General features: G+C 35.5%; 1 protein-coding gene across 1 annotated transcript in view; it reads left to right on the top strand.

Annotated features, from left to right (window-relative positions):
- Positions 1 to 22,019, top strand: part of SEPSECS (Sep (O-phosphoserine) tRNA:Sec (selenocysteine) tRNA synthase) — an 89,699-nt gene that overhangs the window by 51,781 nt on the left and 15,899 nt on the right. The window contains exons 8-9 of the mRNA XM_001362501.3: positions 78 to 169; positions 19,907 to 20,000. Coding sequence (XP_001362538.1) covers positions 78 to 169; positions 19,907 to 20,000 — 186 coding nt within the window. The remainder of the gene's footprint in view (positions 1 to 77; positions 170 to 19,906; positions 20,001 to 22,019) is intronic.

The raw sequence follows: 22,019 nt of genomic DNA, 5'->3' as shown, positions 1-22,019 counted from the left end.
GTATTTTCCTCTGTAATAACTTTTCTTTTCCAGACCACTGTCTTTTTATGAGAGTAATCTGTTTTTTATTATTTCAGGAAGAGCTTCAGCTTCCCCATCTTTAGATATACTTATTACCTTACTATCACTGGGATCAAATGGCTATATGGAGCTATTAAAAGAAAGAAAGGTAAACATGTATTTGATTATAAATATATTGTATATTGCAATATCACTTGTTAGCATGAAAGACTATTGTCTGGGAGGAACTAGGAGTGCTAATATGGACTAGTATCAACATTTAGGGGACTTTCTCCAATTTGGACACAGTGAAAGTATATGCATGGTACCAAAGGTATGTGGGTCATTTCCAAGATACCAACTACTGCAACTTCTGATTAGCATAATTACATTCAAATACTTAAAAGTGGAAGTTCTTGAATATTAAGAAGATGTGGAGGAATTTTTATTCACATTTCTGTGCTAAGATTGGAGAGCTATTGAGGTCTGAGGAGCCAGCCACAAGGGAAAGTGCTACAGCAGGGATTTTCCACTTGACCTTACTCTACAAATCTGCCCTTGTAAAAGCTGGTTTCATTATTTGTATGAAAGGCAGAGACCTTTAAAAATTTTGCTTTTCTTTTTGCCTTTGACAACTTTAATAACAAATTCAAGAGAATAGGTATAATTTGTGGGAGGTCTGGCAAGTAACAGTTTTGGGAACATAATCTTGTGTAAGATTAAGTAATATAGCCCCTGTCTGAAGGATCTTTTATAAGCTGGTTGTTAGAGGTAGCTACCTAAAAAAATAACTTTCTTTTCATTGTAATTTTTCAGCTTCTCATCCTATGTATATGACATATATTCAATAACAAAAGTATAAGTAGGGAGTTCTGTGTTTAATTCTCCCTGGTCTTCTCTGTTTCCCTCCTTTTAATCAATCCATAAAAAAGGTATTTTATTATATAATAATACTTAAATATTTCTTAAGATATATAGGATAAAAATCAAGTACCCTGGCAATGAATTCCAATCATATTGTCTGAATTATTTTGTGGTACTAGAATGTAGTTGCTTTTGGTATTCTTAAAAAAATTTTTTTTAAAAATAAAGCCCTTACCTTCTGTCTTAGAATCAATACTGTGTATTAATTCCAAGGTAAAAGAGCAGTAAGGGTGAAGCAATGTGGGTTAAGTAGCTTGCTCAGGTTCATATAGCTAGGAAATGTCTTAGGCCAAATTTGAACTTAGGACCTCTCATCTCTAGGTTTGGTTCTCAATCCACTGAGTCACCTAACTTTTTGGTATTCCTTAAAAATGAAAGGATTTAGGGGCAGCTAGTCTGAGAATTTTCTTTTCAAATCCTTTCACCATTTGTCAATTGGGAATGACTTATATTATATATCTGACTTGCTTATGTATTTGAGATATGAAGCCTTTATTATAGAGATTTGTCACAAAATTTTTTTTTCCATTATTATTACTGTGTATTACCTTCTATCCTATTTTCCCCCCATTTAATCTTTCTTTCCTTTTATCCTGTCCATCCTCAAAAGGGTTTAGCTTCTGACTACCACCTCTGCCAAATTACCCTCTCTTCTGTCAGCCCTTCCCCCCACTGTCCCTTTCTTTTGTCTCCTCTTCCTTCCCTGTAGGGGAAGATAGATTTCTGTACCCAACTGAGTTGTGTGTGTGTTCTTCCCTCTTTGAGTCAGTTCTGATGAGACTAAGATTCAAGCACTCCTCTCCTCAATTCCCCTATCTTCTCTTCTATATATTCTCTTTTGTGCCTCTTTTATATGAGATATTTTAATCCCATTCTACCTTTTTTCCCAATGCATTCCCCTTTCTTACCCCATAATTTAATCTTTTAAGATATCATCTCATCATATTCCACTCACACCCATGTTATGTATATTCCTTCTAATTGCCCTAATAATGTTAATGTTCTTAGAAGTTTACAAGTATCATCTTTCTATGTACGAATATAAACAGTTTAACCTTATTTGAAACCTATCCTGTTTACTTTTTCATGCTTTTCTTGGGTCTTGTATTTGTGACTCAAATTTTCTATTCAGCATTAGTGTTTTTATCAGGAATGCTTGGAATTTCATTGAATGAATGCCTATTGTTTTCCCCTGAAGAATTATACTCAGTTTTGCTGAGTATATGATTCTTGGTTGTAGTCCTTTCACCCATGGGATATCATATTTCAGGCCCTTTGCTACTTCAATATCCAAGTTGCTAAATTTTGTGTTATTCTGACTGTGGCTTGCATCATATATGAATTGTTTCTTTTTGACTACTTGGAGTACATTTTTTTTCTTGACCTGAGAGTTCTTGAATTTTGCTATAATATTTCTGGGAATTTTCATTTGGGGATTTCTTTCAGGAGGTAGATTCTTTCAGTTTCTATTTTACCCTCTGGTTCTAGAATATTAGAAGAGTTTCTCTTGATAATTTCTTGAAAGATGGCATCCATTCCCCAAGTGATGGACAAACCCTCAGTTTCTAGTTCTTTGCCAGTACAAAAAAGAGCTGCTAAAAATATTTTGGTATAGAAAGGTCCTTTCCCCTTCACTCTGATCTCTGGGATACAGACTTAGTGGTGGTCTTGCTTAGTCAGAGGATTATGGCCCTCTGAAAACAGTCCCAGATTGCTCTCCAGAATGGTTTTTATCAGTTCATAGTTCCATCAACAGTGTATTAGTGTCTCAATTTTTCCACATCCCCTCTTAACATTTATCATTTTCCTTTTTGGTCATGTTAGCCAATTGGATAGGTGTGAGGTGGTATCTCACAGCATTTTTCTAATTAATAGTGACTTGGAACATTTTTATCATATAGCTATGGATAATTTTAATTTCTTCCTCTGAGAACTGCCATTTCTATCATTTTACCATTTTTCAGTTGGGGAATGCTTTGTATTTTTTTATCATTTAACTTAAAAACGTTTATAGGTGTGCTTCATTCCTATGGCGAAGGAGGCACTATCTTAAGCTTCATTTTCTTTGTGCTGGTGTCTTCAGAGCTAGTTCCAAGGATCTATAAGTGTTTAGTTCTTCCAAGGTGGTATAATGTAAGGAAAGGTGTATTTACTACTCTGTGTGCTACATGTGCTCTAGTCTGTGAATAACCACAAGCTCTCTTTTCCCCTTGGGAACTGTGACCAAGATCCCCTTCTTCCCTGAAACTGCAAACATTGGTGTATTCTCCTCATTACCCTGGTATTACAGCCTGTGACCGAGATCTGTGTGTGGGCAATGCAACAGAATCCATCACCCAGAGAAAATAAAGAGGTCTCTGCATTCTTCTTTTTTTTTTTTTGAAAAAATTTTTTAGTCAATTTAGAACATTATTCCTTCCTTACAAGAATCATATTATTTCCCTCCCCTCCCCCCACTCCTTCCCGTAGCTGACACACAATTCCACTGGGTTTTACATGTGTCCTTGATCAGAACCCATCTCCATGTTGCTGATGTTTGCTCTAGAATGATCATTTAGAATCTACTGAGTCATATCCCTATCGACCCATGTAACCAAGCAGTTGTTTTTCTTTGGTGTTTCTATTCCTCCACAGTTTTTCCTCTGAATGTGGATAGTTTTCTTTCTTGTAAATCCCTCCGAGTTGTTCAGGATCACTGCATTGCCACTAATGGAGAAGTCCATTACATTTGATCATGCCACAGTGTATCAGTCTCTGTGTACAATGTTCTCCTGGTTCTGCTCTCTTCACTCTGCATCAATTCCTGGAGGTCGTTTCAGTTCATATGGAATTCCTCCAGTTCATTATTCCTTTGAGCATATTAGTATTCCATCACCAACATATACCACAATTTGTTCAGCCATTCCCCCAATTGAAGGGCATCCCCTTATTTTCCAATTTTTCTGCATTCTCCTTCTGACCAGTTATCCAACCCTCTTATTATCTGTGACTGAGAGCTTCAGAAGCCTTTGCTGCTTATTCAGCTGTCCTCAAGGCCAGTGCTGGCTTACAGAGGTGGGGTCTATTTTGGCATGCTGATCTGAGCTCCACTCCCACTCAGGTAAAAAAATTGTTTTACCCCATCTTTTTGTGGCTCTGCTGCTCCAGAATTCATTCAGAGATATTATATCAAAGTTGTTTAGAGGATAATTTGACTTTGCCCCCATGGCTTATAAATTTTAAATTTGGAAACTGAGACATATTTGTGAGTGGGCATGGCATTATAGACTTTATATGATGTATTTGAATGTATGAAACCTCGTGTCTGAGGCAGCTGTCTGTCTTTTAAATCATTGGTGTCAAATTATAATAGAAATTGGACCCCTGATCTTTACATAAGGATCCCTTCAGGCCACATATTGACTTAGTTTTAAAATGTAATGTCATCTATGTGGGGATTTTTTTTGTATTTTTTTTGGTAAAATATTTCCCAATTACATTTTAATCTGGTTCTGGCTGTATTAAAGTGTTGTTTTTGACACCTCTACTCTAAATGATTAGTAAGTACTTAATTAACTGAACCAACTTAGTCTTCAGGGGCCAATTAAGAGAATCAGGGATTTATACTTTTAGTCCTCACAGGCTAAGCTTGCAGATCAGACATATGTACATAAAAAGATGATTAATAATTATGTTGTGGTGGAAAGTATACTAAACTGAGGCAAGAAACCATAGTTCTAATCTTGGTTCTGCCATTTATTAATTATATTATATTGAATAAGTAACTTTACCTCTCTGTATCTCATTTTCTGTAAAATGAGGGGACCGAGTAAGATGGGACTGAATCTTCATGTATAGTCTGAAAGTTATTACCAGGTGATACACAATAAACATTAAATGAATATTATAGAATTTAGAAAATAAGTGCTTTCAGAGTTAGGAAGGAGAGATTATGGGAGCTCTAGTGATCAGTGAATGCTTTACAGAGACATTAGAGTTCTGTGAGCCTGTAGCATAAAAAGTTTTTTAGACATTAAAGAGGAAAAGAAAGGAGAAAGTCTTTCTAGGCAGAGGTAACACGGTTAAAAAGCATGTCAGAAATCGGAATGTGATGGGTTTATTAAAGACTTTGTGAGCAAACCAGTCTGGTAAGTATTGTTCTGTATAGAGGAGTAGAGTAGTAGTAAGGGATGAAGTGGAGAAGTAGGTTGCCCCCCAGATTTTAGAAGATCTTAATGCAAAGTAAAATAGTTTAGACCATTATTCTATGGATAACTTCCTTGGCCTCTTGAAAGCTCTGCCAGCAGAGTACATACTGTCATAGGGAAAGGATGTTTTGCATTACCCTTTTCCCTTCCTCCCTTTCCCAACAATAAATCTAATTTCTATAAATCTATGTTATTCTATATTATTCTAAGCTAAACAATAAGTTTCCCCAATAACCAAATCTCACAAATGGGGTCCAATCAAATGGGCCAGGATCTTCAGGTGATAAGTGTCCAAACAGGTCCAGTGGAGAAATGTGTCCTCAATCTTCTGTTCAAACTATCAGCAGCCAGTTCAAAAGATTCCTCTCTTCAGCTGGTATCATCAAAGCCAGAAATCTGTTTTTCAAACCTCCAACTTCAGGTCCTTCAGGAGAGAAATACCAAGAGAGTTAGAACCTCAGACTCTTTGCCCAGATCCTGGCCCTTAGGCTCCCATGTGACTCTCAGTCACATGCTCCTATCAGTCACTCTAACATTTGCATAACACAGTTTGTTGCAAAACAGTCCTTTCCCTATCACATTACATACATACATTTCATTTGGTAATCTCAACTACCAAATGAAAAAGATTTGGGTATGGTCCTGTCAATGGATTGTTGCCTAACTCATTGGAGAGGACTTAACACTGAAAGGTTGATGAATATTTTGGTTACAGTATGAAATTTGGTAACTCATGAAATTATCTGGTCTATTAGAGGTATAGATGAAGTTTCAGTCCACATTAATGGTAGGACTAATAATTGTACAGTGATATTACTTCAGACATCTCTTGAGGTATTGAAGAATGGGGTGTTATCATATACTGGGTTGGAGGGGGAGAGAAGTTAGAAGTGTTTAAAAAAATGTTTACTGAGTACTTGTCAGTTATATCATATTGGGATTTTCTTTGGGCATAGTTTATGATAGATGACCTAAGTCCTGGGAACTCTTAAGATTCTACAATTCTGTGCTGATAATCACCCTAAAACTCCCCCATTTGTGATCAGGAATCTTGTTTGAAAAGTCATTGTTTTTCTATTTACATGTATCATTATACTCTAGATCTTGTGGTGAGTGTGGAAAAAAGCATTTGTCTTAAAGGAGCTGCAGTCTTAATTTGGTAGAGAAACAACCAGCAAACACAGATAAAGCAACATTTATAAGGGTATGATGATGTGAGTTCTTGGAGTGTGCAAGTATCAAGATATGTTTTATTTATCAATACCATTTGGTAATAAAAGTATAAAATTAAGTACTGTAAAAAGGAATTTTTTATTCCTTTTTTAATTTAATGGGGGACCTGGAGGTCCTCTTACCATAGAGATTAACCAACCCACAGTGACAAGAAGTAGGCACTGGGGATCCCCCTATTGGGTCAGCATCAGTTGCAGGCTGTCAGTTGCTGACAGTTGGTGAGTCAGTTGTGGACAGTTAGGGCTAGGATTTTCAGGGAAGTTGACTACTAGGCATGAGTTTGTCTTTGGGAATTGGTTGCTAGTAGTATGGGTTGGGGTTTAGTTTCTGGAATATAAAGGCAGGCCTGAGCTTACTGAGAGGGCTTTTGGCTTTAGCCTTTAGAGGGTTTTTTGTCTCTGGGATCTCTAGAGAGTAGGTGGTCTGTCTCATAGGCAAGGATCTGCTGTCAGTTGCCTACTGATAGTTGGGCTGCTATAGAAAAGTTATTGAAGGAGTGAGTGAGTGATAGCTATCCTTTATTTTAGAGTGTTAGTGAATAATTTATAGATAGAGTTGATTATATTAGGCCTGGGTTGTGCAAGGCAGAAGTAACTGTCCTTAGAAGATAGAGGTAGTATTAGGAATTTTAGGTATATTTGTAGGGTATAAGATTAGTAATCTCTCTTTCCTCTATCTTTCTATTAGAACTTTGTGGGGTAGTTGTTATTTGTAATATTTATTTGGAAAGGAAATTAGGATTGGGAAAAATGGGGATAAATGGGGAATAATGGGAGGTTTGTATGAGGTAATGAGGAGTTAAGGGGAGAGAGGGTATATTGCTTGGTGAGGCAAGGGAGGGAGATGCCCCTTACTGAGAGGAAACAGCAGGGGTCCAGTAAGGTCTGTTTGTCTTTGAATGACTGAAACTGAATTTCAGCTCCCTCTATGACCAGAAAAGATAGTCCACTTATCTGACTGCGAATTCAAATAATATAAAGTTTAATAATCCAGTTGGAATTGGAGTTTTTCCTTAGCTTCAGAGTATAGGGCCAGGCCCTAGAGGCTGGCGGAGGGTTTGTCCCACTCCTTCTACTCTCGTTCTAATTCAGAATCTTAGCAATAGATAGAAAGCAAACAAGAACAATTCTAACCTTTAGAAGCCTGTGTCTTTGGGCTGAACCAAGAAGAGCATGCCACTCCAGTCTGGGCTGAACAAGCTCCACTCTCCTCCAACACCAGGCCGCAAGACCTCTCGTCTACCCCTGGCAGGAAGGAAGTGCTAGTCACAAGACCCAACTGCCACTCCCAGTTGGCCCTCCCCCACACAAACTGTTAGTCTAGTTTCCTTTCCACATATTATACGTAGATATAGGCAGTTTTAGGTAGTAATTATATAGGTAGTTATAGGATAACTACTAGTAGAGACATTAGGAAATTTTCTTTTTCTACCTCTTTACTATATTTTTCTCCTTTACAGTATTAATTTTAATATATTCTTTTACTATCTATTTTAATTAAACTAAATTGTTAATTGTTAAAATCTGCTAGAAGTTTTCTTTTCTCTGGCTTAAAGGGATAATATTAATTTACAACTCTACTGTATTCTCATTAAAACTTAAATTATTAAAAGCTTCTCTTTTATTTTGTCAAAACCCCTATTTTAATAACCCTTACAGTACATTTCATTATTTTGCTTATTGGTGTTGGCCATATAGGATATTAGCTTGAACTGATCAACCTGACATTCACTTTTATATAGTTATCAGGAATATTTTAGGAATACCTTTAATTGAGGCTAGCATTAAATTCAGAGTAGTGAAGAATTCTTTTATTTTAATTGCTCCATGTTATTAATGTTATCCTTTCCTATTGTGAAGATTAAAATTGTAACCACTGATTATTTTTTAGATTTAATCATTAAAAGTGTAAATACCCTACTTAAAAGTTGAATATGGAGATCTGCCCATCTTTAGATCTAATCACCAAAAGTATAAACATTCCACTTAATCTTTAAATGGGAGGTCTGTGACCCACATGTGCAATAGTGGGTAATGAATCAGAATTAAACTAACTGCCCCTGGGCAGTCTTAAAGCAAAGCTTCAACTGTGATTGGTAGGTGTAAAATTAGGGGAAAATAGGAAGTGATGCAAAAGAAGTGTCTTTACAAGGAGCTGTCATTTCCTGTGAGGGGCAGTTCTTCATTCTTTGGAAGTGGAGACTGGAGACAATTCTTCATTCTTTGGCTTGGAGGCTGGACCCAAGACCCTGTTCCTGGCGAGGCTGTTCTAAAATCTCTTCCTTTAAACTGACATGTGGTGAATGAAAAGCTGACTCTTAATTGTTGGATTTTCTGAGAAAACTAGCCTCAGGAGAGACTTACCTCTTGAGAGAGATTTCCCCAGGTCCTCGGCTTTGCCGAGGCCTAAGGACTAACTCTCCCTGCCCGGGAGTAAATTACTTTAGTGCTTAAGTTAGATATCTTACCCTATCCTCTCTCTGATTTTCTTATTCACCCTTTCTACATTTTGTAAATAAATTGTAAATAAATCTCTTTGGAATAAATTAAATTCCTGGTGACCACACTCTTAAATCTTACACTATGTACTCATGGAAGAAATTGGTAATCTGTTACCCTTTAACACTCTGGGATTGTTGATTGATATAACTTTTTGTAACTTAAGCTACTGTGGGCTTTGTTGAACTTAATGTGTACTTTTACAATTTATGTTTAGATGAGAATATAGATATTTTGAAACTTTGGTCATTTCAGACTTATTACAATTTTGGGAGGGTTTAATGTATTTCTTTTTATTAAAAAAACACTCCCCACTTTATAGTGATTGCTATCCTCTTGCTCATTTTTCTCTTCATTTTGGTTACCTCATGCTTCCTACTTAATAAAATATGTTCAGTACATAGAATAATATTCTAGCATTATGACTTTTCTCTAAAGTTTTAAAAAATGATTTTTAATTCCAAAACATAATTGGTAAACAGGAAATTCCTAAGATTTGTGAATGTGTGTATATTCATTGTCATAGCAAAGAATGATAATATTTTGTACTCAGATGATATGATTTTATATCTCATATTGAAAGTGACAGCAGTTACTGAATTATACTTATTATACTTATTCATTAACTTTTTAAAAACCCCTTACCTTCAGTCTTTGAGTGTTGCTTTTAGGGCAGGAGAATGGTAAAGACTAGGCAATGGGAGTTAAGTGACTTGCCCACACAGCTATGTGTGGGCACATAGCCACATAGCTATGAAGGCTAAATTTGAACCCATGACCTTCCATTTCTAAATTAACAGAAGCTTTTAGTAATTTCATTGCCATGTTCCCACCTCCCCCAAAACACAACACTCTTCCTTCTCATTAACTATTTAAGATATAGTTTAATTTTTCCATTCAGTAAAAGAAGCCAGTTAGGTTTTGTTTATAGTACATAGTTTATTTATAAATACACAAAAATAATGTAATTCTATAGCAAATAAAGCATATTAGCTATACAGAATAGAAATGCTTCATTACTTACAATTTGATTATAGCATACTTTTCCAGACTTACCACTTCTTTTCATATATCCTACATTTTAGCCAAGCTGGTCTACTTACTATATTCCCTTTATAGGAATTTTCATCTCCCATTTCTATATATGTTTTTATTTTTAATTTTTATTTTTTGTAGTCTGTTCTTTATAGAACATGAGAAATTCACTCCCTCTCCCTACTTCTTAGACATCTCCCTCTGCCCCCCAACTCTTTCCAATTTTCTTGAAGATCAGCTCAATAGGTTATATCCTACTAAAGGTCTTTCCTTTTCCCCTAAGTTTCTAGGTCCTCCATGTTGAGGTTTGTATTTACTCTGAGCATATTCTATATTTACTTCTTTGTGTAAATGTTGTACCCTTGAAGTCAAGAACTATATAATTTTTGTATTTTTTTAAATCTATAGACTCTAACATGATTCCTGGCACAAAGTAGGCAGGCACTTAATAAATGCCTTTTCAATCATGAAGAACTATAAAGTATATTCCATGTTGCTATCATATTCCATTATTAAAATTTATAGTCCTTTAAAATTGTTATGCTTTATGTGAAAAATCTCCATCTAAATGGAACTAAAAATATTTTATGAGAAATTAAGTGGTAGGTAAAAGCCATTGTTCACCTATAGAATCATGTTGCTGGGAATTAGGGTTCCCATCTATCAATTTATTGTTCTTTTGTAATACCCTCTTGATTCTGAAAGCTTAGATGCGCTTTTTATTGGAATTTCCCTGTCATCTTCACAGACCATAAGAATCATATCTGTCTGTGAACTATGTGACTCCATATTAAAGCTCCAGAGTTTTGGTATTCTTTTAGTTAAGTACGTTGTATCACATGAACCTAGCAACTGTAATACTGCCATCTAATTGGTTACTTTAGCTTGAAAATTACATAATTCTAGACATAAGGCTATCTGAAATGCTGATACTAGTAGCTCCACAAAGTACTACTGAAATGCCTCATCTTTATGTGAAGATGAGGCTACATTTTCAAAGGCTGTAGTCAGTGGAAGAATTTACAGTGTTGTAAAGGTTTTGAATATGATCCCAGTGATAGACAGATTCCACAGGGTCAGGCCCAATCAGCTAAAAATGGAAGGACTTATCACTGTAGGTTGGCAGCTAGATATTGAATTCTTAGGTCATGTCAACCTATGAGTCAAAGAAATATTAAAAGTGACTCCTAGTCCTGTGTGGCCCTTTCCTCTTCTGTGATTGTAGTGGAATATTGTAAAAGAAGAAAGATGTTAAGAATCATACAATTTTTAGACCATCTGAAACATTTCACCATAAATGTTGATACTCTAAATGTGAGATCTTTGTTCATTGATTAACAAAATAGCATACTACTGGAAGGACTGAAACAACAATATTGATGTTTTTGTGATAACTTAAACCAGAAAAGACCAAGAAATTGCAAGATTGACTGGCATAGAACCATGACAATAAGGGTCAGCAAAACCCAGAGCAGAGTGTCCAAGAGAAGAGAATGGTCAGTAGTTTCAAATATTATAGAATGTTTAGGATGGATGAAGACTGAGAAAAAAGGCCATTGGATTTGTCAAGAGAGGATTGGTAATCTTAGCAGAAGTTAATTGAGTGATGAGGTTGGAAACTCAATTGAAAAATATTGAGAAGTAAGGTAGTGTGGAATTTAGAGACAGTGAATTTTTTCTAGTAGTTCATTTGTGAAAGGTTGAAAATAATAATAGGTTGATTGCTTGAGGGGATGGCAGGATCAAATGAATGCTTTATAAAGCTGAAGGAGATCTGGGGCATGCTTGAAAGTAGTAGGGAAAGATGGCAGATTAGGAAAGATAAGAGGATGCTTAAAGGGGCAGACTCCTAGAGAAGCCTGAAGGGAATGCGTCAAAGGCTCAAGTAGAATGTCTGGCTTCAGCAAAAAGGATACCTTCCTCTGAGACCCTAGTCCAAAAGAGAAGAATTGGGCATTATGATGAGAGATTTTTAATTAAGAATTGAGGAGTCTAAGCATATGTTATACTTATGATAATATACTTCAATCTTGGTAAAATGTGAGGTGGTGTGTTCTTCCTAGAGATTGAGAAGAAGAAATGTAGAACCTAGCTTGCAGAGAGAAATGAGGGTTTGGAAAAGCCTCAAGGGAAGTTCATAAGGAGTCAAGGGAAGACTAAAAAGATTGTTGTGCAAAATTGAAAGCTTAATTGAGATTAGATAATAAAAATTTGTAGTGGATTTAGTCATTATAATTGCATGACTTTTTCAGGTAGTTCTGCACCTAGCCTGACTGCTCTTTTATCTCATGACTCTCAATTCAGTATACTTTCTCCCATACCATAATTGTTAGACATCTTTTTAGGTATATATATCTTATCCCCTCACCTAGCTTTGAAAAGACTGAACCTGTTAGAGGAGAAGGTAGATGGTGTCATTAACACCCGATTCAAATGAATAAGGGATACATTTCAGTAAAACTGGTTAATTATAGGTCATTATTCTGAATGGGAGAAAGATGAATCCAAGGAAGCAGTAACATTAGGAGAGTAGGGAGTGCCAGAGTGGTAAGATTTGGGTGAGGATGTAGAATAGTTTTGAACTGAATAAGGCATAGGGACAGAGAAGGATAAGAGATTGTGGTAAGAGAGGAAAAGGATAATGATGAAATTAATGGTTTGACTCTGTGTGTGTGTGACTGAAATGGAATAAAGGTAAAGGTCTTAGAGATTTAGGAGGGTGATAAACTTGGGCACCAGCAGTTTTAAAAGGTTCACCAACATGTATATCTTTAAGTAGAAAAGAATGGTTTGAAGTATAGAAGACTGAATCAGGTACTACACTCCTTGAGAAAGGTGGAAGAATGATTTGGAAATTGACAGATAACAACCTTAATGATCTAGATGAAGTGAATCACTAAAAAAGAGAGGCTATTGACTGATGCCATTAGGAAGAGGAACAGAAAGTTGTAGTAAGGGACCTCCTACATAGGGGAACATGAGCAAAAGTGTTACCAATAGTGAAACACATGTATTAAGATTTCTTTAATAATTTTTGTCATAAGTGGCATAGGAAACAACTACTGCATTTGGATTCCTAACACCACAGTCTCTGTGATGCGATACAAATTAGAAATGGCATATAGGAAAATGCAAGGAATTGGGATGGTCTAGACTGAGTATATAAAACAAGAAAATCCATGCTCTAGGCCAGTGATGGCAAACCTTTTAGAGATAGAGTGCTGGGTCCCAACCCCCAGACCAAATGCTGTGCCAACCCCCCCACTGAGTGCCAGGGGTGGCCCCACCCCTTACCTCACACAGGGGAGAGAAAAAGAGCTCCTATTGGGCTGTTGGGCAGAGGGGTGGGGGATGTGAAAAAATATCATCAGGCACGGTGGAGAGGGGAAGGGGAGCAATTCTACTCAAGTCCCTTTACCTTTCTAATAACAAACTTGGGGGAGGGGCAGTATACATGCCCAAAGAGAGTGCTTTGTGTGCCATCTTTGGCACCCTTGCCATAGGTTTGCCATTACTACTCTAGGCCATGGTGCCAAACCAAAAAGAAGCCGGCCACTAAACCAGAAATAAAGGATTCCTGAAGCCTTATGATAACTTCGATAGCTTAAAAAGTTACATATTAACATTATCTATATTCTCTTATATTTTTATTTATTTTGTTAAGTATTTCCCAATTACATTTTAATCTGGGCCAGATAGCACTGGGGATTTTTGCAGGCCACATTGGGCTATATGTTTGACATCTCTGTTCTAGGCAACATAATCTTTGGAAATCGAAGGGGGAAGCATATATAAGAATCATAGAATTGAAAAGGCATAAATGAGGTACAATCTTCAGGTATAGGAATACTTTCATCAATAAGTAGAAATGTTATTAAATGACTTTTAAATAATACTTAAAAGTTTACAAAGAATTTTATTATGTTACCAGTTTCATCAGTCTAAAATTCTAGATATTTTGTTTATTGAGTACAAGGGATATTTCTTGGAATTTTCAAATGGAATGAAATACTTATTTTGGGATTATGCCTTTACAAGTAAATAAAACTTTAGATTTTAATAACTTTGTCTAACAAGCAAATCTTTTCATTGAAAATGTGGATATTCTCCATAAACCATAATTGCAGATATGTAGTATAAATATTGTTTTTTTATTGGATTTGTTGCAGAAGTAAGGGCCTCTTTTGTTTAAATGTACTTGCTCTTGAACTGTGAAAATTTAATAGTGATAGTTTATTGGTTCAGCTCTGGAGTAGCTAAGGCAGAGCTATTATGCTCTCAGCTAGAGCTATTTATATACTATCACTGAGAACTCCTTTTTATATTATTGGCGTTATTGCCTACTAAAAAAGGAGTGTTAAAAGAAAACTTAGGAATTTTTTTATTCTGTGCCCTTATTCGCAGCAATGATATTTTTAGAAGTTATTTAATCTAAGCTTAGATCTTTACAGAAAGGGCTTTATCTTCTTTGCAGTAAAGGCAGACAAGAACTCAGCTTGAAGTCTTTCCTTCTCAGTCCTTCTGTTTTGAAGGGGTGAAAGGATCAGAGAGAGTGGAACTCAGTGTGTGAATTGAACCTTTTTGCCTTTGGCCCCCTCAAGATGAAGAAACCTACTTGGTTGAGGAGAGTTGCCAGAAATTGTCTAGGGGGGGTCTTTCAGAAAAAAAAAGATTAAACTACAAGAAGCTGCTTTGGAACTTCTTTATGCAATGTGAAGAATAAACCTCAGTGGTTAACCTTATATCAGTTTTGCTTTAAAAGAGAATATCTTGGTCAATTTTTCCTTCCAGAGAAATGTGTTTTAGTTTAATAGGCCAGATAAAAATTCCTTAAGAATTGAACATCAGTTGTACTTTTTAAATACCAACGATAAGCTACTTCAGGGTGATCTACAGTATGAAATAGAATGGACAAGAAGTGCTGCTGTAGGAACATAAAATATTTCAAACAATTCTATTAATAATAGTTACTGACATTTATTAATAAAAGTTATTCTTTAGAGTAACTTTAGAATGTGCTTTAGAATGTGATTGTCACAATAAACCTTTGTGGAAAGTGGTACAGGCTTTTATTTTCTTCATTTCACAAATGAGGAAACTGAAGGTACAAGGTTAAAGGACGAAGGCCACTCATCTAGCAAATTTAAACCTAAGTCTTTGAATCCAAACTTAATTCTTTTCCCACTAAACTATATTTCTCAATCAACATGGATTACTTGAGACACTAGCTAGATTTATAGTCATCATTTTGGCTTACAACATTGAAATAGCGATAACTTACTTTCATCATTCTTCAAATAGCTTCAGTAGAAGTTCCTACAAACAGTGGTTATATCACATAGCAAAGTGATTGAAATTGTAGCAGTCAACCCCTAGCTATGGGCAAGGGGAACAGTATGTACAGATTGTCTTAGAAGAGAGCATGCTCAGTCTTGAGCATGCTCAGTCTTGTGTTTGGCTGGGAAAGCCTCTGACCCTTGACCCCAGCTTCCCCCAGGTTAGGCGGGAAAACAGGTTTCTTTGTGCTCACCTGACTAAGAGAAACCACACCTATACCTTGTCATTAACCAATGATAATCATCCCTATGTGTTGTGTATATTTGCATATCAAAGAGATTAAATACAGCCACAGCATGCTCCGCCTTCTCTCTTCCTCTCTTCCTCTCTTCCTCTTGGATCTCAGCTCCCCCTGATGTCTGTCCTTGCTGGAGCTGGCCAAGCTCCATCTTTAATCCTTCTCTATCTCTCTCACCTGGGACCTGGCCTTCGGCCAGGCACTTTCTTTTCTCTATCATCTCTCCGACCTGTGTGGTATTAAGTTTGGATCACTGGATGGGTACAAGCCTTCTGAGTAGTCCACTGATTGGAGTATTGCTGTGGCTCATTGATAATTAATAAGGCCTGCATTTCTGACTCATTCCTGCCACCTCATATCTATAATTTGGCTCCGCCATCCCCCTCGTGGTATCCAATACTTCTTCCTCTGTCTTCCTACCTTAAAGCTTCTCTCCCCTCTGGAAGCTTTAGAAATCATGTCATTTTTTGAGATATTTCTATCCAGTGAAAGTATTTTAGTAAGCATTATGATCTTAAATATGGGTATAGACAGGGAATGAGTGTGTGTGTGTGTGTGTGTGTGTGTGTGTGTGTGTTTACGTGTGTGTTTACCTTATTGCTCTGCTTGTGAGGTCAGGGTGAAACAAAACTGAATGACATGAAGTTTAGGGCAAAGTCACACATCCCATCCTTTGACCCTGTCCAAGCATGACAAATTGGAAATTCCTTCCCTTAGACACTCCTATCCCTTGCTTTCTGCAGGAAAGGAGGAGACTTAGGAGGTAAGTATAGTGGACACTAGTTTTAGACCTTTTGTTCAGGATTATAAGCTAAGATATTCCAGTGGTTGGATATGTCAATAGCAAAGTTCTTACGTGACAATTAGGAAATAGCAAAAATACTGTGGCAGCAAGAAGCAGGTAAAAAAATCAGGCTTATTTAGCACTTATTCATGACCAGAAGCATGAAGGGCAGGAGAAAGGGACACTACCTCAATGGGTCATTCACAGGTAGATATTAGTGGGAAATATTTGGCCATGTAGGGTTTAGGAGGAGGATTTTTATACGGGTTAAAATAGGGTCAGAGTGGTCCTTTCTTTCCCTCACCCTTAGGGTGATTAGAGTTGACCAGGGCTTGCTGGTTGATAATAAGGTAGTGGAGCATGAGGATTTTTATATGCTAATTAGTCAACTCTAAGATGATGGGGAATGGTTCCAATAGTGAAGGCTGTTATGACTGGATGCAAGGCACCCTAGAGTAAATGAGTCAAAGGTATATATGTGTGTATGTGTGGCGTGCAATAAATATGCAAAACACTATAGTAGACTTTACATGTCAAGTTATCTTTGAAATCTTGGACTTTTTTCTTGTTTTTATGAACTATTACCTATAAAAATGTCTAACAAAGTCAAATGTGAAATTCCATTTTCTGCTTAATCTAAGAAGTGAAATAGTATATATTTCAATGGAACACACTAATCATTGTTTCATCATATAAGAATTTTAAAATGATTATTTAAGACCAACTTCTGCAGGAGTTGGTGAATTTTTTGCTTCTGTGGGGGTTTTGGGAAGCATTATGTTTCATGACTGCAAATCAATTTGCAAAAAGTCTACTGAAGTGTAATACTTTAATATAATTTAACATACCCACTACTAGCATCATGTACCGTGGTGTGAAGTTTTTTTTTCTTATTCAGAAATAAAGCTGACATTAGCATTCAAGTCTACAGTTCCATTTATCTCTAGTGAGAAGTCTTTTAAAATTAAGTTAAATATAGTACAAAGGGCAGAGAGAATCAATAATATTTCATTTCTTTTAAGTAAGGTCTTTATATATATATTTGCTTGGGGTACTTATAAATTTCTCATTATAAGACTATTTTATAATATATGTCAGTTATAGATTTAACTGTAACAAAAAATAGTACTGGTTTTGAAATACCTTTTATCTAGCTTGTAGAAAACTGCTTAGATAAGTCTTTATGTAAGAAATAGATGTTTAATATATTTTTAAAATTATCTTTTTTAATATAGTGAATGTTAATGTAAAAGCAGTAAAACCTTAACACATAGTATCTTGTACCACTTTCTATATAGCACTGTAGCATAATGAATAGATTTGTGGATTTGAGAACAGAAGGTTTTGGTTGAATCTGGGCTCGGATACTTATTAATTATATGATTATTGTCATATCACTTCATCACTCTGAACTTCAGTTACCTCATCTGTAAATAATAATAGTTAACATTTATATAGCATTTACTATGTACCAGACAATGTGCTAAGTGTTTTATAATTATCTCATTTGGTTTTTATAACAATCCTGGCAGTTTGCCCCCAGTCACATAGCTAATGATAGCAGTCAAATTTGAACTCAGATATTCCTGACTCCAGGTCTGGCATTCTATCCACTGTGCCACCTAGCTAGAAATAATAATACTTATACAACCTATCTCACAGGATATTTGGGAAGAAGATTTGATAAATTGCTATATAAAGTGAATTATTATAACACATAATACAATAAATATAAGGAAATACTAAATAAGTAATATGTAATATTAATATATAACAAAATAATTGAGAATCCCACTATTAGAAAATGCTGCACTTTGAACATACAGGTATTCAGTATATTGGAGGTATGCTTTTGTGACCCTTCCCTTCAGTGATAAAGATCACAAGTTATTCATATGTCCTTCCATAAATTCTTCATGAGGTTTGAGAGGAGTCACTACATTGCATGTATACCATTAGAACATGAGAACTGCTCATTGATTATTTCTCTCTTGCCACTTTATTGGCCCATATTTTCTGATCATACATCTCTCTGGAGACATCTTTTATGCTACTCCTCTTTACAGTTCTTGGTTTTAGTTGTACTGCAGCCTAATCACAACCACTCTGTCTTTCCATTGCTTTTTAGGTTACCTTCAATTCAACTTCTCAGGAAACTGATATTCCATGACTTGTAGTCATGTAGTAGCTTCAATAGAAGAATGTTGTTAAAACAGTGGGCCTTTTATTTTAAGGAAGAATCATGATGTTATTGAAAATCCCGTGTTATTGCCTGCTTTACACTTTTTCAATTCAGGCCATGGAAAGCATCTGTCTAAGATATATGTACTGATAATGGACCATATCTTTGGGTTTTTTTATCCAACTGAATATCATAGTCTGAACAGGAGACATTCTTTATCCATTTAGTTTTTCTAATGTAGATGGTTAGATTGAATCCTCTTGAAGGATTATAAATATCATTTAGCAGTCTCTGCAGTGTAGCTCTACATAGCTATCGAAAATGGCAATATGCAATTTTCAGTTATTTTAACATTTTTATGGTCTAAAGATTTTCACAATCCAGTTACAGTTGAAACCATGTCATCAAATATTAAGATCCTGGCAGTAATTTATTAGTATTTATTTATTTATTTATTTATTAGTATTATTAGTATTAATAAGTGAATAATAAAAATGACCAGAATACAACTTCCCTTAGAATTTTAGAAATGAGTATTGAACAGTCATCAAGAATTTACAAGCCTATAATAAAAAAAGTGACAAACATTTATATGGTACTTTGAAGTTTGCAAAGCATTTTACAAATAATATCCTATTTGATCTCCACAGCAACATTGGGAGATGGGTGCTATTAACTTATTTCCGTTTTAATAGAAGAGGAAATTGAAACAAAAAGAGACTTCCTATTCATAAGTTGTCTTGAGTCAGGATTTGAACTCAGGTATTCCTGACTCTCAAGGCTAATATTCTTTTTTTTCTTTTAAAAATATATTTTTATTTTTTTATCAATTACATATTATGACAAATTTCCACACAAATTTTCTTTTTTTTTTTCAGAGAGGCTTTTTTTTTAATTTTATAGTATTTTATTCGATCATTTCCATGCATTATTCATTAAAGACAAAGATCATTTTCTTTTCCTCCTTCCCACCCCCCGTAGCCGACGCGTGATTCCACTGGGTATCACATGTGTTCTTGATTCGAATCAAGGCTAATATTCTATCCACTGATGCTATTTCTTTTTCTGTTGAAAAAGTCCATGTTTTCAGTTCCTGAAAGATGTGCCAACATTGAATTTACTTGGGCTGCATACTGTTTGTTTTTGCTCAATAAAATGTTAATTTCTCGGGAACAGGAACTAATTTGTAATTGTCTTTGTAGTCCCACTTCCTAGCACAGTGCTTGGTCTGTAGTGAATGCTTAATAAATACTTGTTGACTATATAAATGAATGAACAAATGAATTTCAGTAAATGGGGTCAGAGGAAATTTGGTAGTTGTAATTCTTAAAGAATTCTTCACCTTCTTTGGAATGTTTATGGATGGGTTAATTTATATGGCAATCATACTTTTAATATCAGCTTATTTTTTTCTGTTTATGTTAAATCTAGCAATTAATAAGTATTCTTTTCCCTTTTTTTTAAAAAATGCCACCTTTTTTTTTTCAGGAAATGTTTTTATACTTATCCACTGAAGTAAAAAAATTATCAGAACTCCACAATGAGAGACTGTTGAATACAACTCATAATCCTATATCTCTAGGTAAGTTTCCTTATTTCTAATAACTGTTTCTGACTTCAGGAGCCCCTAAACTACTTAATTAGAAGTTAATGAAGCATTTTTGGTAGCTAGGTAGATTTTCTGGTTTCATGGGTTCTACTAACTAAATCAATCCTCTGACCCAGTAAAGTTTCACATAACTTCTATTTGATTTATTTCTATGGAGTGTCCTACACACTGAGAAACTCTCAATCAAAATAGATTTAAAAAAAAATTATTTAGTCAATTTAAAACATTATTCCTGGTTACAAGAATCATATTCTTTCCTTCCGTCCTCTCCCCCACCCTTCCCGTAGCCAACGTGAAATTCCACTAGGTATTACATGTATCCTTGATCAGAACCTATTTCCATGTTGTTTATGTTTGCACTAGGATGTTCATTTAGAGTCTATATCCCCAGTCATATTCCCCTCAAACCATGTAACCCATGGTAACCTCCAGGTTGTTCAGGATCACTGCATTGCCACTAGAGAAGTCCATTACATTCAATTGTATCACAGTGTATCAGTCTCTGTGTACAATGTTCTCCTGGTTCTGCTTCTTTCACTCTGCATCAATTCCCGGCGGTCATTCCAGTTCACATGGAATTCCTCCACTTTACTATTCCTTTGAGCACAATAATATTCCATCACCAACATATGCCACAATTTGTTCAGCCATTCCCCAATTGAAGGGCATCCCCTTATTTTCCAATTTATTGCCACCACAAAGAGCATAGCTATGAATATTCTTATACAGGTCTTTTTCCTTATTATTATATTCAAGTCATTCACCCATTCTGAATTTATTTTGGTGTAGGGTGTGAGATATTGATCCAAACCAAATCTTTCCCATAACTGTCTTCCAATTTTCCCAGCAGATTTTATCAAATACTGGATTTTGGTCCCAAAAGATGGATTCTTTGGACTTATCATTAACCATCTTGCTGAGGTCACTTACCCCAAGTCTATTCCACTGATCCTCCTTTCTGTCTCTTAGCCAGTACCATATTGTTTTGATGACCACTGCTTTATAGTATAGTTTGAGATCTGGGACTGCAAGCCACCTTTCTTTGCATTTTTTTCATTATTCCCTGGACATCCTTGATCTTTTGTTCTTCCAAATGAACTTTGTTATGGTTTTTTCTAATTCAGTAAAAAAGTTTTTTGGTAGTTCAGTGGGTATGGCACTCTAAGTAAATTAATTTGGGTAAAATTGTCATTTTTATTGTTAGCTAGTCTTACCTATGAGCAATCGATATTTTTCCAGTTGTTTAGATCTAGTTTTAATTGTGTGGAGTGTTTTGTAGTTGTTTTCATATAGTTCTTGTGTTTATGTCTCGGCAGATAGATTCCTAAGTATTTTATATTGTCTAGGTCAGTGGTTCTCAACCTTTCTAATGCTGTGACCCCACAATACAGTTCCTCATGTTGCAGTGGCCCCAAACCAAAAAATTATTTTGGTGGCTACTTCAAAACTGTAATTTTGCTACAATTATGATTCGGAATGTAAATACCTGATATGCATTATGTATTCTCATTGCTACAAATTGAGAGGTTGAGAACTGCTGGTCTAGGTTGATTTTAAATGGAATTTCTCCTTCTAATTCTTGCTGTTGAGATGTTTTGGAGGTATATAGAAATGCTGGTGATTTATGTGGGTTTATTTTGTATCCTGAAACTTTGCTAAAGTTGTTGATTATTTCCACTAGCTTTTTCGTTGATTCTTTAGGATTCTTTTAGTAGACCATCATGTCATCTGCAAAGAGTAATAGCTTTGTCTCCTCATTGCCTATTTTAATACTTTCAATTTATTTTTCTTCTCTAATGGGTACTGCTAGTGTTTCTAGTACAATGTTAAGTAGTAGAGGTGATAATGGCCATCCTTGTTTCACTCCTGATCTTATTGGAAAAGCTTCTAGTTTATCCCGATTGCAGATGATGTTTGCTGATGGTTTTAGATATATACTGTTTATTATTTTTAGGAAAGGCCCTTCTATTCCTATGCTTCCTAGTGTTTTCA

Source organism: Monodelphis domestica, chromosome 6 (genome assembly GCF_027887165.1).
Source record: "Monodelphis domestica isolate mMonDom1 chromosome 6, mMonDom1.pri, whole genome shotgun sequence".
NCBI classification, from domain to species: domain Eukaryota; kingdom Metazoa; phylum Chordata; class Mammalia; order Didelphimorphia; family Didelphidae; genus Monodelphis; species Monodelphis domestica.
This window is presented reverse-complemented; position numbering and strand designations above follow the sequence as displayed.